This window comes from Sinohyriopsis cumingii, chromosome 17 (genome assembly GCF_028554795.1).
Source record: "Sinohyriopsis cumingii isolate HCF-2022 chromosome 17, ASM2855479v2, whole genome shotgun sequence".
NCBI classification, from domain to species: Eukaryota; Metazoa; Mollusca; class Bivalvia; order Unionida; family Unionidae; genus Sinohyriopsis; species Sinohyriopsis cumingii.
Window position 1 is genome coordinate 87,911,220 of NC_142977.1, and position 13,664 is coordinate 87,924,883.

Here is a 13,664-nt window from a genome sequence, read left to right on the forward strand (position 1 = left end):
TCGTATCAAATTTTGAAAACCTCCATGTTTTTTTATTGATCAATGTTACATGTAGAGTAGCTTTGTATCGCCAACATGGAAAAAATTACCGATAATTAAAGAGCATGCTTTTTTTATTGGCTACATTCATCTTCATTTGGAATTCATCTCATAAAATTTAGAATTCTGATTCCACTCTACTCAAAATAACAAATTGCAGCAGAGCAACTCTGTCTGTATATAACATGTTACATAATTGACTCGGTTATTAACCTGCTATTAGTGTGCTTTTCTTAATTTGTATTATCTATATTGTTGAATCTGGTCATAATTAACATGTAAGAACTTAATGTTTCGGAATTCAATATACTGAAAACTGAAAGACAGAACACAATTTGTGAACTTGGAATTAATGAACAGTTCAAGTTTAACAGGAAATAATACCGATTTACCACCTGGTAAGCCAAAACCTCTTCCATCTCCAGTTCAGAACAATTAACATAAGAAGTTCTACCAGGGTACCTGTTTAAAGCTGTGAAATATGAAGCCACAAGCAGCAGCGAGAGTGAACAGACCACTTGCTGGAAGGTCCATTTTTGAAAAATAAAGCTTTCTATTAAAAATGAAAATAAAAGGTCAATAACGTCAAACTGAAGTCTCTAACTAAAACAGTTTCTCTAATTGGGGTAGTCTATTTTGATACGTTATCTTTGTCTTCCAAAATTATGTCTACTCACCGCGACACTTATTTGCAGTTGCACCCTCTCAAAAGCTATGTGCGAGTAATTAACCCTTTACCTCATAGAGCATAGTGACGAAGTGCAGTGCGCTATAAATAGAACACCTGTTACCTAGCTGACCGCATACGCATAGCCCTGCCTGTGAACTGTTAAGCAATGTAGTGTATGTTACGTTTAACAGCAAGCAATGTAGTGTACATTACGTTTTACAGCAATTTTAACCATTTTACACTTTTGGTATACATCTATTATGTGTGGAAACATTTAAGAGTAAAGTCTGATTGTTATAGCTGTGTAATTATTTTTCACAGAAATTTATTTTATGTGCTTTAAAATCTTGAGAGAACTCTTTCAGTCATGTCAGTGAGGCAGCGTGACCAACCATAGCTGCCATTTCCCATACTCAAAATTTACACGTTTTTAGTCTGCGACTGCATCACCAAGTTATCTGAATTTATAATTTATAAAAACTAATTACTGCCTACATCAATATCAGAGCCTTTAACTAAGTTACTGAATCTTTCATAGTTGTGATTCTAATCGTGAAAACTTCATACGTACTGAATGAAATCCTCGACCGCCATTTTGGAGAGTAGAGATTACGAACCAGTTACTTTAAATAGCAGATATCGACCAGTGCATAAACAGTGACCACGTGATCTGATGTAATTGTCATTCGCAGAAATGAATGCAGCATATAATCGGGGGGGGGGGGGGGGTCCACCAAAGGTGGCTCTACAAAAACCAGCTCAAAATGGCTGATGTTTATAGCAGGCGTCAAAAGGAGCTTCCATGCGAATGAAGTAGAGGCATCCAAAGACGCTTGCATAAGGTAATGGGTTAAATCATTATTAATGTAATCTTACACGGGTAGATTAGCTAGAGAAAGATTAGAAGCAATCAGAAGTTGTCTTCCTCTTCATGATGTTCTCAAACAAAAACTGCAAGAACGTCAAGAAGCACAAGTTGAATATGCAGAAGATAAAGAAGAATTTTTTAAACCTGTTACAAAGGTTACTGAATGAGTTGGAGAAGCAAGGTCTCTTTATGGCATCAAAACAAACAGCTGAGCAAACTGAAAAGAGAGCAAGAAGAACCAAACAGACAAAAAGAACTTGTAAGAGATCTTCCAGCAGGAATAGCTGCTGCTCAACCTCCGCCTGCTCCACAGCCTGAAGGCGCTGTTGGAGAAGAACCAGAACCAAAAACTAAAAAAGAAAAAGTCTAATTGATTGATAAATTTAGTGAAGATGCTATTAAGGGAATAACAAAACAGCAGCAGATTTAGCTACATTTGCTGCTGTAAGTTTTAATTATAAAGATATTTAATACTTAAACATGCTGATAAGACGGTTTCAAGAGACACTTGGTGCAATTAGATATTTCGAATAAAAGAAGGTATGAAGCAAGCCAGGAGAGGTGATTTTGATTATATTTCATATACAAGTGAATTAATAATTATTTAGCAATAGGGCAACAACTTAAAAGACAACCTAAACCTAAAGTTGCTCTTAAAGATAAATTGACAATAAAGGTTTTAATGCCGTCACGAATGAAAAAGCAGCACAAGTTTATGATACTGCTGCAAAATATGAAAATATAGGTAAATATGTAAGAACCAAACATGCTAAATCTTTAACAAAAGATGACTGGGTTAGAGATATATATCTCATTTTTATTAAACAATTATTAAACAAACTTCTCTCACACTTAAAGATTCTGATTTTCAAAAATTTAAAGAAGAAATAAAAAGAGAACTGCAACAACTACAAATTTTAACTAAGCTCAGCGATGATCTCCATCACCATGACAACTTCCTCAAGAAGAACATATATAAAAAAAGACAGAAAAGAGAACAGCAAGTAATTGAAATTAAAGTCGATTTACACTCGACGCTTTAGATAAACCAAGATTTATTTCTAATAAAAATTTACTAGATACTGCATAAAAATTTGATGAAAGAGATAAATATTTAAAACCCAAACATGTTGGATCTTTGTTAGGAAATGGTTGGATTAAAAGTGTACTTGTTAATGCAAGTATTGCTCCTCTTTATGAATAAAGGAAAGGAAATATTTTAAATGTTTCGTGATATAGTAATGGAAAGAAAACAAGAAATGCAATGAGAAAAAGAAGATGTACTTGCTGAATTGTTTAAAGATACACAGAGCTCTGAACCAAAAATCAAAGTGGATTAGGAATTAGTTCCGAGTGTTCTTGCCGATGCTAATCAATCAGAAATTCTGATCGGAAGAAAACACGAAGGGAAGTAATTCTTCAGAAATTATTAATGAAGTATCTGATATTTGCCAAAGATTATTTACAAGCGGTGTTATGGACCATAATGTTCATCACTCTCTCACTGATGGAAGTATCGATGATTATTACAGCAACTAAAAACAATCAACTTGTAATTTAATAAATGCTTGTACACATTGCTCAATGTGGACCTGTAATGATTAGGATAGTAAATTCACAACTGCCAACATAAAAAGCGATTAATGGAGATGGGTGTTGTTCAAGGTTTATTTAAGAGAATAGCTCCAAAAGAATTAGGCCACAAAGCTATGTGTTTCCCTTTACCTTCATTTGCACTTCAGAAACCCCCAAATTTGTAATTTGACCCTCAGATTTGATACCAGTTTGTTTTTAAATCAGTCTGACCCCCAGTTTTGAGACCAAAGAGACTTTTGACTCAGTCTTGCTTTCCTAGGGGATACACTGTAAGCTATTCACACTATTCGCAACATTGGTAATGTTGCCAGTAAAACATTTTAAGCAATCAAAGAAAGATTAATTTGATTAGTACAAACTAAACCACAACCAGTAAAATTACCCAGCACTGAAGTCATGCCTGCAAATATCAGCAAAATAATAAATCAAGCTGCAAGTAAAAACATTAGCAGAGCTTGCTGTTAATGAAGTCGTTCCTACAAAACTGACATATGAAATTATGCTGGTAAATACAAGTTTTATTTCAGGATGTGGTCTTCATCTTAGACGATAACAATTATAATAAAAATGTTTAAGCTTGTATCCGATCCAGCATTTGATATGGACACACAGCTCTTAAAGAAGAATCAATACACGGTTATCAATATTATTCTTATGACGCAAGTGTACCAAATCAGCATGGTCGAATAGAACTACAAGTTCGTGATACAAGCAGATATATCTTGCCTGCTTAAGTGTTTATTGAAGTAGAAGGTGAAATTTTAAAGAGATAATACACCCTATGTAGCTGCTGATAAAGTTGGTTTTGTTAACAATGTTATTATGGCTTTATCTGACAGCGCTGTGGACATGATTGACTGAAGAAATATTGAATTCAAAAAGACGATGTTGCCACAAGGATAGTAAATTTGGCTAGATATTCAGATGATTATACAAGATCAGCTGGACCAACACTGATGTTCATCAAGGATAATACTAACCATCCTCACCATGAACCTTTAAGAGCCACTGGAGGAGCTGATGGAGAAGCAGTTATGTCAATGAACGAATATTACAACCTAGGATTTGCTGTACGTAGATCAAAGTTGAAAGGTGATCGTAGAATATTTTCATGTGAACTTCCATTGTCACATCTTTGGATTTTGTAGAAATGTCAGAACAGTTATCTTTGGAGCTAAACATACAATTGTAATTGTTAGAAAAGCTACTGATGATGATGCACTTTGGCATGCTGAAGAAGCTAATCCTGCTGCAACTGCAGCACTCGATGGAAAAGTAACACTGACAAAACTTTCATTGTGGGTGCCAGTAATGACTACAAAAATTGCTAAGAAGAAACATTAATTACTTTTATAAATTCAGGCAGAAAATCATTGTTGTCATAATTGAAAATGACCAAAGATAGCATTCAGAATAATGTTGGGTGTTGGGTTATTTACATGGCATATAGCATCACAACAAGAAGTTTCTGCACCAAGACATATTTTTATTGCTTTACGAAATGTTGCACGAATAAATTCACAATTAAATAGTCATGTGATATTTGACAACCTCAGAGTTAGTGAAGTTTCCCTAAGGATAAATGGACATCAAGAACTAAATGAAGATATATTGTTAGATTATGATCAAAATCATGTAGCACGTGCATATCATCGTTTAATGATGTTTATGGAACGGGATCAAAATATAAATACTGGTTTGCAAATATCACAAATTTTTCAACATCAAATCCAATCTATCATTTTTCATTAGAACATACCGAATTATTCAAACAATCTGCCATTGATATTCATTTTCAAGCTTGTGTGAACCCAGTACGTGGTGCTCATTTCTAAGCAATTGCAGTTATTCTTTTCAGATAAAGCAAACATACCTGAAGGTACTGGCATACATATGTGAGTTGTTGACGTACCGATAGAAAACATCCAACATCTCCGTTGAAAATAACATATTACTTATAAAAATGTCATATCATCATGTTAGTGTCAGTCCAACTCCTGGACAGATTAAAAAGCTTCAATGAAATTCAGTAAAGAACTGTCGAATAAAAATATCACTAAAAATAGATCAGATCACAGGTGGTCAAAATAACTATCATCGTCAGAAGGTCAACTCTGGCATTTCAATGATGCCAAACAATCAAAAACAGGCGTTAAACTCAATCTTTCTGCAAGCACCATTAAAAATTCTATCAAGACTGGTGATATATTTCTACTTCTTGCAGCTACACCAGGTTTAATAGCCGGTGCCACTCCTGGAAAACTTGCCAACTTAGCAATAAATAAAGCAACAGGAAAAGGATTTCAAAAACAGGGTAGGACTAAGACTTCCAGGAACTGCTTATCAATACAGAAAAGGTCTGAGACATCCAGGAATATCGGAAGTTAAATGGAAAACAAATATAAGGAATATGAAATACACTTTTTTAATTTTATATTAAGTTTGATGGTATAATTCTGACTTTAGGTAATATAAAAATGGTCATATGTCCAAATGTTGCAAATTTAATATAAATATTTCTTACTACACCTCTCCCTCGATAACTCGCGCACAACAGGGTCCACAAACAGACATCACTATAAGCAAGGCGCGAGTTACAGAGGGACCTACAAAAATTGAGAAAAAAATATTCACTTTGACATCGAGAAAACCGTAGGGTTTGAGGGGGGGGGGGGAAGAGGCATTAGGGAACTGGGCTGTTTAATGACTGAATCCTCATTTTACAATCACGTCGATAATAATTTTTAATAATGTGCTTTTTTTTGAAGTTGTTCGTTATTCTGTTTAAATAACACTTTTTTCTTCAAAATATCCAACATATGAAAGATCGTTCCAACTGGTTTGAACAACATCACATGTACGTAAAAATCTGTGCATTACGTCGCTGCTTTTTGTTTTCTAGACGAGTCTGGTTCCCATAGTGGTGTTTAATAATATCTTGCCAAATCGGTAGTCCATAATTTGGAAACTAGACTACCTGCTGATACACCACCAAACAAGATTCCATTTTTTTATCAAAAACACGCGACATTTATTTTGTGACACGTGTACGTCGAAACTCAATCTTTTATTGTTCAATTAGTACAATGTTGATGTGATTTCACTGGAAGTAATAATGAAATTTCTAATCATCCCTGAGGATATCTCTAAATGACAGTTCAAGAATTCTCTGAAACTTGCTTGCTCACAAATGGTCCGTATCTGTGAAATCAAGCTCTGTATTTTATGAAGTATTCATTTCGCTTGGCTGCCTTGTTATCTTTGATCACGGTTATGAAAGAGTCGGTTAATTTAAGGTAGTTTCTGTTACATACACAATAACGTTTATTAGTTTTCAATTGATCAAATGAAGCAAGATCACCCGACATACGACCGAGGCCGCTAGATTTTATGTTAGTCAGATTTTTGTGCCTTTTAACTTTTCTTTTATTCCACCTCACTTTTTATCAAAAAGACATAACTAACGTGATAATACAAAGGGAGCCAGCTTTTAATTCAGTGCAACAACACAACAAATACTTCCGCAAGTCAGTTATCAAAACACGGTCGGCACTTAATTAGGTTCTCAGAGAAACGCTCACGGACATAGCTGTTACCATAGATTGGCGCATTTTATGTTTAATTACAAGAGGACACATTGCATTTATGACAGTTACACTTAACCCTTTACCTCATGCAAGTGTCTTTGGATGCCTCTACTCCATTCGCATGGAAGCACCTATTGATGCCTCTACTCCATTCGCATCGAAGCGCCTTTTGACGCCTGCTGTAAACATCAGCCATTTTTAGCTGGTTTTCACAGCGCCACCTTCGGGGAAAATCCCCCTATTAGATACTACATTCATTTCTGCGAATGACAATTACGTCAGATCACATGGTCGCTATTTATGCACTGGTCGATATCTACTATTGAAAGTAACTGGGTCATCACGCGGCCTCACTGACAAGATGGTGAACAAGTTCTCTCTCTATTTTAAAAGCACATAAAAAATTCTTCCATGAAAAATAATTACACAGCTATAACAATCGAACTTTACTCTTAAATTTTTCCACATATAACAGATGTGTACCAAAACTGTAAAATGGTTAAAATTGCTGTTAAACATAACACTAAATTGCTTAACAGTTCACTGGCAGGACTTCACATCAGCAATATGTCGTTGTAAATCTTTACCTTTGTAAGCTATATCATGAACGTGACATGCTTGATCAATTGCATTTACTGGATACTCTCGAGGTCTTGGTTGTTTTGTCTCGTCAAGTCAGATATTAAGTCGAGTTCCAGGACCACAATAATTATATCCTGAAAGATGTTTTTCTCCTGTGTATATAGCCCATGAAGTTCCTGGTAATTTTTCTAATGAAGTAGCGATATCACTACCTGTCTTCATACAAAACGAAATAAATTTATATTTACTTGTACCACATTTTACACATTTGCCTGTGAGTGCATGCTTTTTATTGTTTGTTATTATTGTTGTTAATCCACTAGTGGGAGTGTATGCTCTACATCGAACAAAATATAAATCTATATTATTTATCATATTTGTATAACATGGATATCATTGATTTCTCCACGACACGAAAACAAGAGCCAGTAAAGCATCATCCAGCACTACCAAATTCAATCAGAGCAATTATCATAGGTCCATCTGGGTCTGGTAAGATGCAATCATTACTTAATCTAATAATGAGATGGTTCAAATGGGATAAGTTGTAAACTGTTGGATGAAGATGGTAATGATATTAATTTTATCACCAATATTGATGATGTCCCATCTGTAGATGACCTCAATTTATTAACACTTTAGTAATATATGATGACGTAATGCTGGACATACAATAAAATCCAGCTAGAATATTTTCTCAAGGCAGACATAAAAATAGTGATCTTATATATGTCACTCAAAGATATACACAAACACCAAAAGTGATCAGAGATAACTGCCAAATTTTGTTGTGTTTAACTCATTCGGCCCCAGCACTGTTTTCAGTATCTCTGCTGCTATGCCTCAGAAGCACAAAGCTGTGTCTAGTTGCTTGTGTCCCAGAGTTTTTACCGGTTTGAAAACATCTTACACATGCATTCACTCTTACCTTAATTTCTCTGCTTATATCCAATTAAAATCCACGAAATTTTCACCACTTATTTCAAATTAATTTGTCTACACAGTGATTATTTTTTCCCTATTTGTCCAAGTCTTTCACAACTTATTTATACAGTATTTACAAAATTATGTGCAATGTTTATCCGCAAGAACTCTATCATCATTGCTGTCAGCATCCTCATCTTCGGACGATTCAATCTCAGAAACGTCTATGTCCAAATCGAAATCTCACAAAATATCCAACTGCCGAACGTATCTTTCCTCAGCTTGCTCAATATTTTCAAGATCAAACCAGAGAAACTCTGCATTTTTGCTCTCATCAAAAAGCACTCTTCCGTCCGCCATCATTTATGCTTTTTCATGAACAAAACACGTGTAGTTAAACCGCTCTCAAACAGTAGCCCTTTGGTTCTAACAATTCAAATTTCCACAAATGAAAGTAAAATCATTTCTGATTGATTTAATAGTTCTTTAGTTCTTGGAATAAACCATTTCGAACCAATCAGAGATGTTGTATCTAACACACATTCATCACGCCTGGTGATGGGATCGGCCATTGAATGCAGTAAACAATTCACGACTACAGGCGGGATGGGCCAATGAATGCAGAAACCGGGTCACGCCTACAGATGGGATCGGGGCCGAATGAGTTAAAGGAGTCAATACACATACTCAGCAAAATATTCATCAGACTTGGTGTAGTGGGAATATGGACATGATTAAGTTCAAAAACTTCTTTTGAAAAGCACAATCTACACCACAGATTTATAAATCATCGATCGCGATATTGTACAGGTGTTGATAAAATATTTGGTTGAGAGATTGATTTAATACTGATTTAATTACTCACACATTTATAGCAGCAGAGAGGATGCAACCACAAATAAGTGTCATGGTAGGTAAACAAAAGTTTGAAAAACACGAATGACAAAGATAAAGTAACAAAATAAACTAAACCAATTAGAGAAACTTGGTTTTAGTTAGAGGCTTCAGTTTGACATTATAGACCTTTTATTTTCATTTTTCGTAGAAAGCTTTATTTTTCAAAAATGGACCTTTCAGCAAGTGGTCTGTTCACCCTCTCTGCTGCTCCACATATTAATAGCAATCAGAGATCGATTTTATAGTCAAGGCAAACATGTGGCTTAGCCATTTCATGTGATCAACAAGGCACTTTTGATAGATATATTTGTTGTTGTAGAGTTTAACGTCATTTTTTTAGCACAAGATAGGTTATACATGGTGGCCAGTAACTAGTGGAGGAAGAACCCTGAAAAACCCCGGGAAGAACCACCGACCCACGGGAAGCTACTGGCAAGCTCTCTCATGTACCCACATTAGCCGAGCTATAGATTCGAACAAACGCAGAGGTGAGATGGCAGTGATCCAGAATGGTGAGCAATTTAGACCACTCAAGCCCTGATAGATACATGTTCAGCTGATGCATAATACTAAACTTAAACAATAGGTTGGAGGAGGGAGAGAGAGACGGAGCAGAACAAGAATTCCATTTAGCTAAAACCAAACCAATGTACAAAAGTGAAGGCTATCTTTATTATATAGCTAAAACAATCTTAGCTACCAGATACATATTTCACAAAAAGGTTTGCATAACAGCACACATTTTGGCTTAAATGCAAAAGATGACAATATGACAGATGTAGAGGAGATTCTTTTCCCCCACTTGTGCACATACCGTCAACACCCTTTTTAACTTTCATTTATTTAATTGTACTACTCCAAAATTTGTTTACATGACATGAAGATTTATTTTGGTTCACAAAGAGTCAATGCCGTTTGGGGGATTATGGGCATAATTTCAGTAATTTTTATTTTCACATTGTTGGACCAATAGCTAAATAATATACTCATTTGGATATATGTTCTTTGGGGACAAAATGTTTAATTTGTATTTACATTAACTTCTTAAAAATGATAGTTGGGTCAAATGTAACAAATTAGCAACTAAAATGATAAATAGTCGCTTACAATTAGGTTACTGACACATTCCCATTTGACTGATTAGTTTTCCTAACATGATAAAAAGTTTGTTTTCATATATTTTTTCCATACAAATAATAGGGCATGTGAATATAACCACACAATGCCTACATTCACTAACATTTAAGATTCACTATTTTCCACATATTTCATTTCAACAATACCCTGAGGTCAGATTAATTAGGAACAATTACCAAACTTTCACTGTTAATGACGGGTTTATAATTTGAGCTCCAAGTACAATGTACCAAGTCAGATTGCTCCATGTTAGAAATGAACCTTTCCCAAGCTAAAATTAATGTCACTTCTGATGTTAACATTTTATGACAGTTTACAGTGTTCATTGCCTTTTATTTCTGCAGAATATTCACTCAAGCCAAGTCTTTATTATCAAGACCATTAAAGTTTACATAGGTTTATTTCATTATAAAGAATTTATTTTGTGATGAATAAAAGAAAAAGAAAAAAAATAGTCCCATAAATTAAATGATCAGTCCCTAATAGTATAAATGCAGTCAGAAAACAAACTAAAGTTTCTTGCTATGTATATGTATGTATGTATATTCAGCCTCATGAAAGGGTCAATTTTTTTAAGGACGACGTGATTCTCATTCAAGTGTAAATTCAGTGTTGTCTGTTTTACTTACTATTTTTTAACAGAAGCAGCTGTCATCGGGAAATTAAATGTACATACCTCAGAGGAATACTTTAAACATCAGCCATTTTTAGCGGGTTTTTTGTAGCACCACCTTCGGGGGAAAACCCTTATTAGACACCATCATGTGATCGCTGTTTATGCTCTGGTCGAAATCTGCTATTCAAAGTAACTGAGTCGTAGTCTCCACTCCAAAATGGAGGTCGCGGATTTCATTCAGTACTTTTCACGATCAGAATCACAACTATGAATGCTTCAATACTTGGGTAAAGGCTCCGATACTGATGTAGGTAGCAATTAGTTTTTATAAATTATCAAATTCAGATGACTTAGTGATGTAGACGCAGACAAAGAACTTGTACATTTCAAGTATGAGAAATGGCAGCTAGGTTGGTCACGCTGCTTCACTGACTCGACGGTGAACGAGTTGTCAAGATTTTAAAGCACTTAAAAAATTCTTCCATACATAATATGTGTACCAAAAATGTAAAATGGTTAAAATTGCTGCTAAACCTAACATACACTACACTGCTTAACAGGCAGACCTATGTGTACGAGTCCAATAGGTAACAGGTGTTCTACTTATAGCGCACTGCACTGGGTAACTTTGCTACATGTGTATCGGAGGGCTATAAAGGCAAACATTCTGGGGTAAAGGGTTAAACAGTATGATAACTTGACACTGTTCAAAAAGTTCAGCAAGGTCTTGTCTAGCATGAATTTATTGCAAAGATGTTAATCATCCTTGTCTAAGTGAAGTAATAAGTACAGTAGTATTAGTACTGCTTTAGAGGCATTGCAACGATGCAAACATTATCTAAAATAGCTGTGGCATTATATCATATATATATTATCTTCATTAGAACTAGGACATACACAGTAAAACATAATCATTCAACTGAGACTATGTCTACTCCGTGGTGGTGATCTTCAATGACTTAATGAGAAAGCGAGGTGTGCAGAGCAATTCTCCATAAGCAACTCCATCAGGACATATGGAGAGATGGTGGACTGCTTTTCTCTTAATCCTCTCCACTTTCTCTCCTCCCCCACTGTTTCTGTGGGGTTCCAAATATATACTTGAGCTGTACTGTATATATGAACAAAGTGTATACACTGACAGCACAAAATGTGGCACATTCACTAGAGAAAATGTATTTCTGAATTAAAGCATCAGATTTTGCACAATTTCAAAATAAAGAAACAAGTTTTAAATGCAAAACCAGTAAAGCAAAAAAATACGAGTAGCTTCAGTTGGTAACATCTATAATATTGGTTCAGAATATCTGACTAAAAATCAAATGTATGATCTACATTTCCAGTGCACTAGATTATCAACAAATATGACAAAATAGCAGAAAATATAATAAACACACAAATCAGGTCTTGGTGTTTTGTTTAACAGTCCCTCAGATTCCGGCAAGGGATAGAGCCCATCATTCTGACCAACTGAGAGAACACAGGTACCATACATTCCCTAATTAGATTTTAAGATCGTTCTAAATTTAAATGACATCTATTTTCAGCCACATAAGACCTAAAAAAAAACCCAACTCAAATCCATACTCCCCAGTTCCCAATCACAACCTGGTTCTTTACTGCAGATTGTCAGGGACAAGAAAAATAACCTTGCTTATTTTTGACAACATTATGACCTTGCACATGTTGTCAAGTCAAACCACTCAGATTACAGACTCATTCCCATGCATAAGCTAATAAACATACACTTGTACAAATGTTTCCACTCATGTATTGCTTTACAAGTAAATAAACCATTTTATGATTGGCAAATAAAGTCAAATCATACCCTTTTGATACTCCTGCTCTATCTGCTATAATTTTCGAGTCCTTCACTGCACCAAAGGCTGAAAAAAATTGTTTCAACTCTACTTCTGTTGTCTGAAATGGAAAACACAATTCCAATTATTTATGCCTGTAATGGCAAGGCCACAATGTTCACAGTAATGGGGTCTTACTGTGACCTGAAGATGGGCCTGTAAAACTACTGGCAGACATAGAAAGTAAGTTTTATGGCTCTATCTCAACACTATTAACGAACAGAAAAACATGAAACATCTTTTGATATAATAGCGGAAACAAAAGAAAGCTTAACACACTGACTTTCTACCTTGACCTCGAGCATAAAACCCCAAATGTAGAATTCTGTACATCCACTAGTGACAATAATCAAGTCAATAGTTTCATGTACAGAAGTCACCTTAGGATCAATAATAATCTTGTATGCAAACAAGATTTCATTGATTGACGAAGAGGGACAGGAACATACATGTCAACCCCTGGTAAGGAAAAAGTGTAATCCAATTGGACAAAAAGGATAATCCAAGCAGAAAAAGAGTAATCCACATATATGATACAAATTCAATCAGCATATATACAAAATTATTTATTTACTCCTCTGGTAATTAGTGCTTCAAGTTTTCATATCTAGCATTTTAGCTTTAAAAAGCAACACTCACATGTTTCGTCTCAAAACACTTTGTACAAGCCGAGACTGAATGTTTTGCACACCAGTAGAGCATGAAATGCTGGGTTACTGCACCTGGATCTGAATTCAGTTTTATTTTTGTTAACAGCAATGAACTATTTCTCAGCATTAGAATGATGAAGAACCAATATTCCTTTCATAACCTGACCAAAAAGAGGAAATCTATATCTTCAGTTATTGGGTCTTTTAGCTAGGAAACAAGGTACCATTGCACATCAACT

The 13,664-nt window shown here is 35.0% G+C and overlaps 1 protein-coding gene across 8 annotated transcripts in view; it reads right to left on the bottom strand.

Annotated features, from left to right (window-relative positions):
* Positions 1-13,664, bottom strand: part of LOC149779383 (protein boule-like) — a 207,236-nt gene that overhangs the window by 170,961 nt on the left and 22,611 nt on the right. For all 8 annotated transcript variants that reach the window (XM_089940024.1, XM_089940022.1, XM_089940018.1 and 5 more), the window contains exon 3: positions 12,745-12,836. In XM_089940024.1, the coding sequence (XP_089796150.1) occupies positions 12,745-12,836 (92 nt within the window). The remainder of the gene's footprint in view (positions 1-12,744; positions 12,837-13,664) is intronic.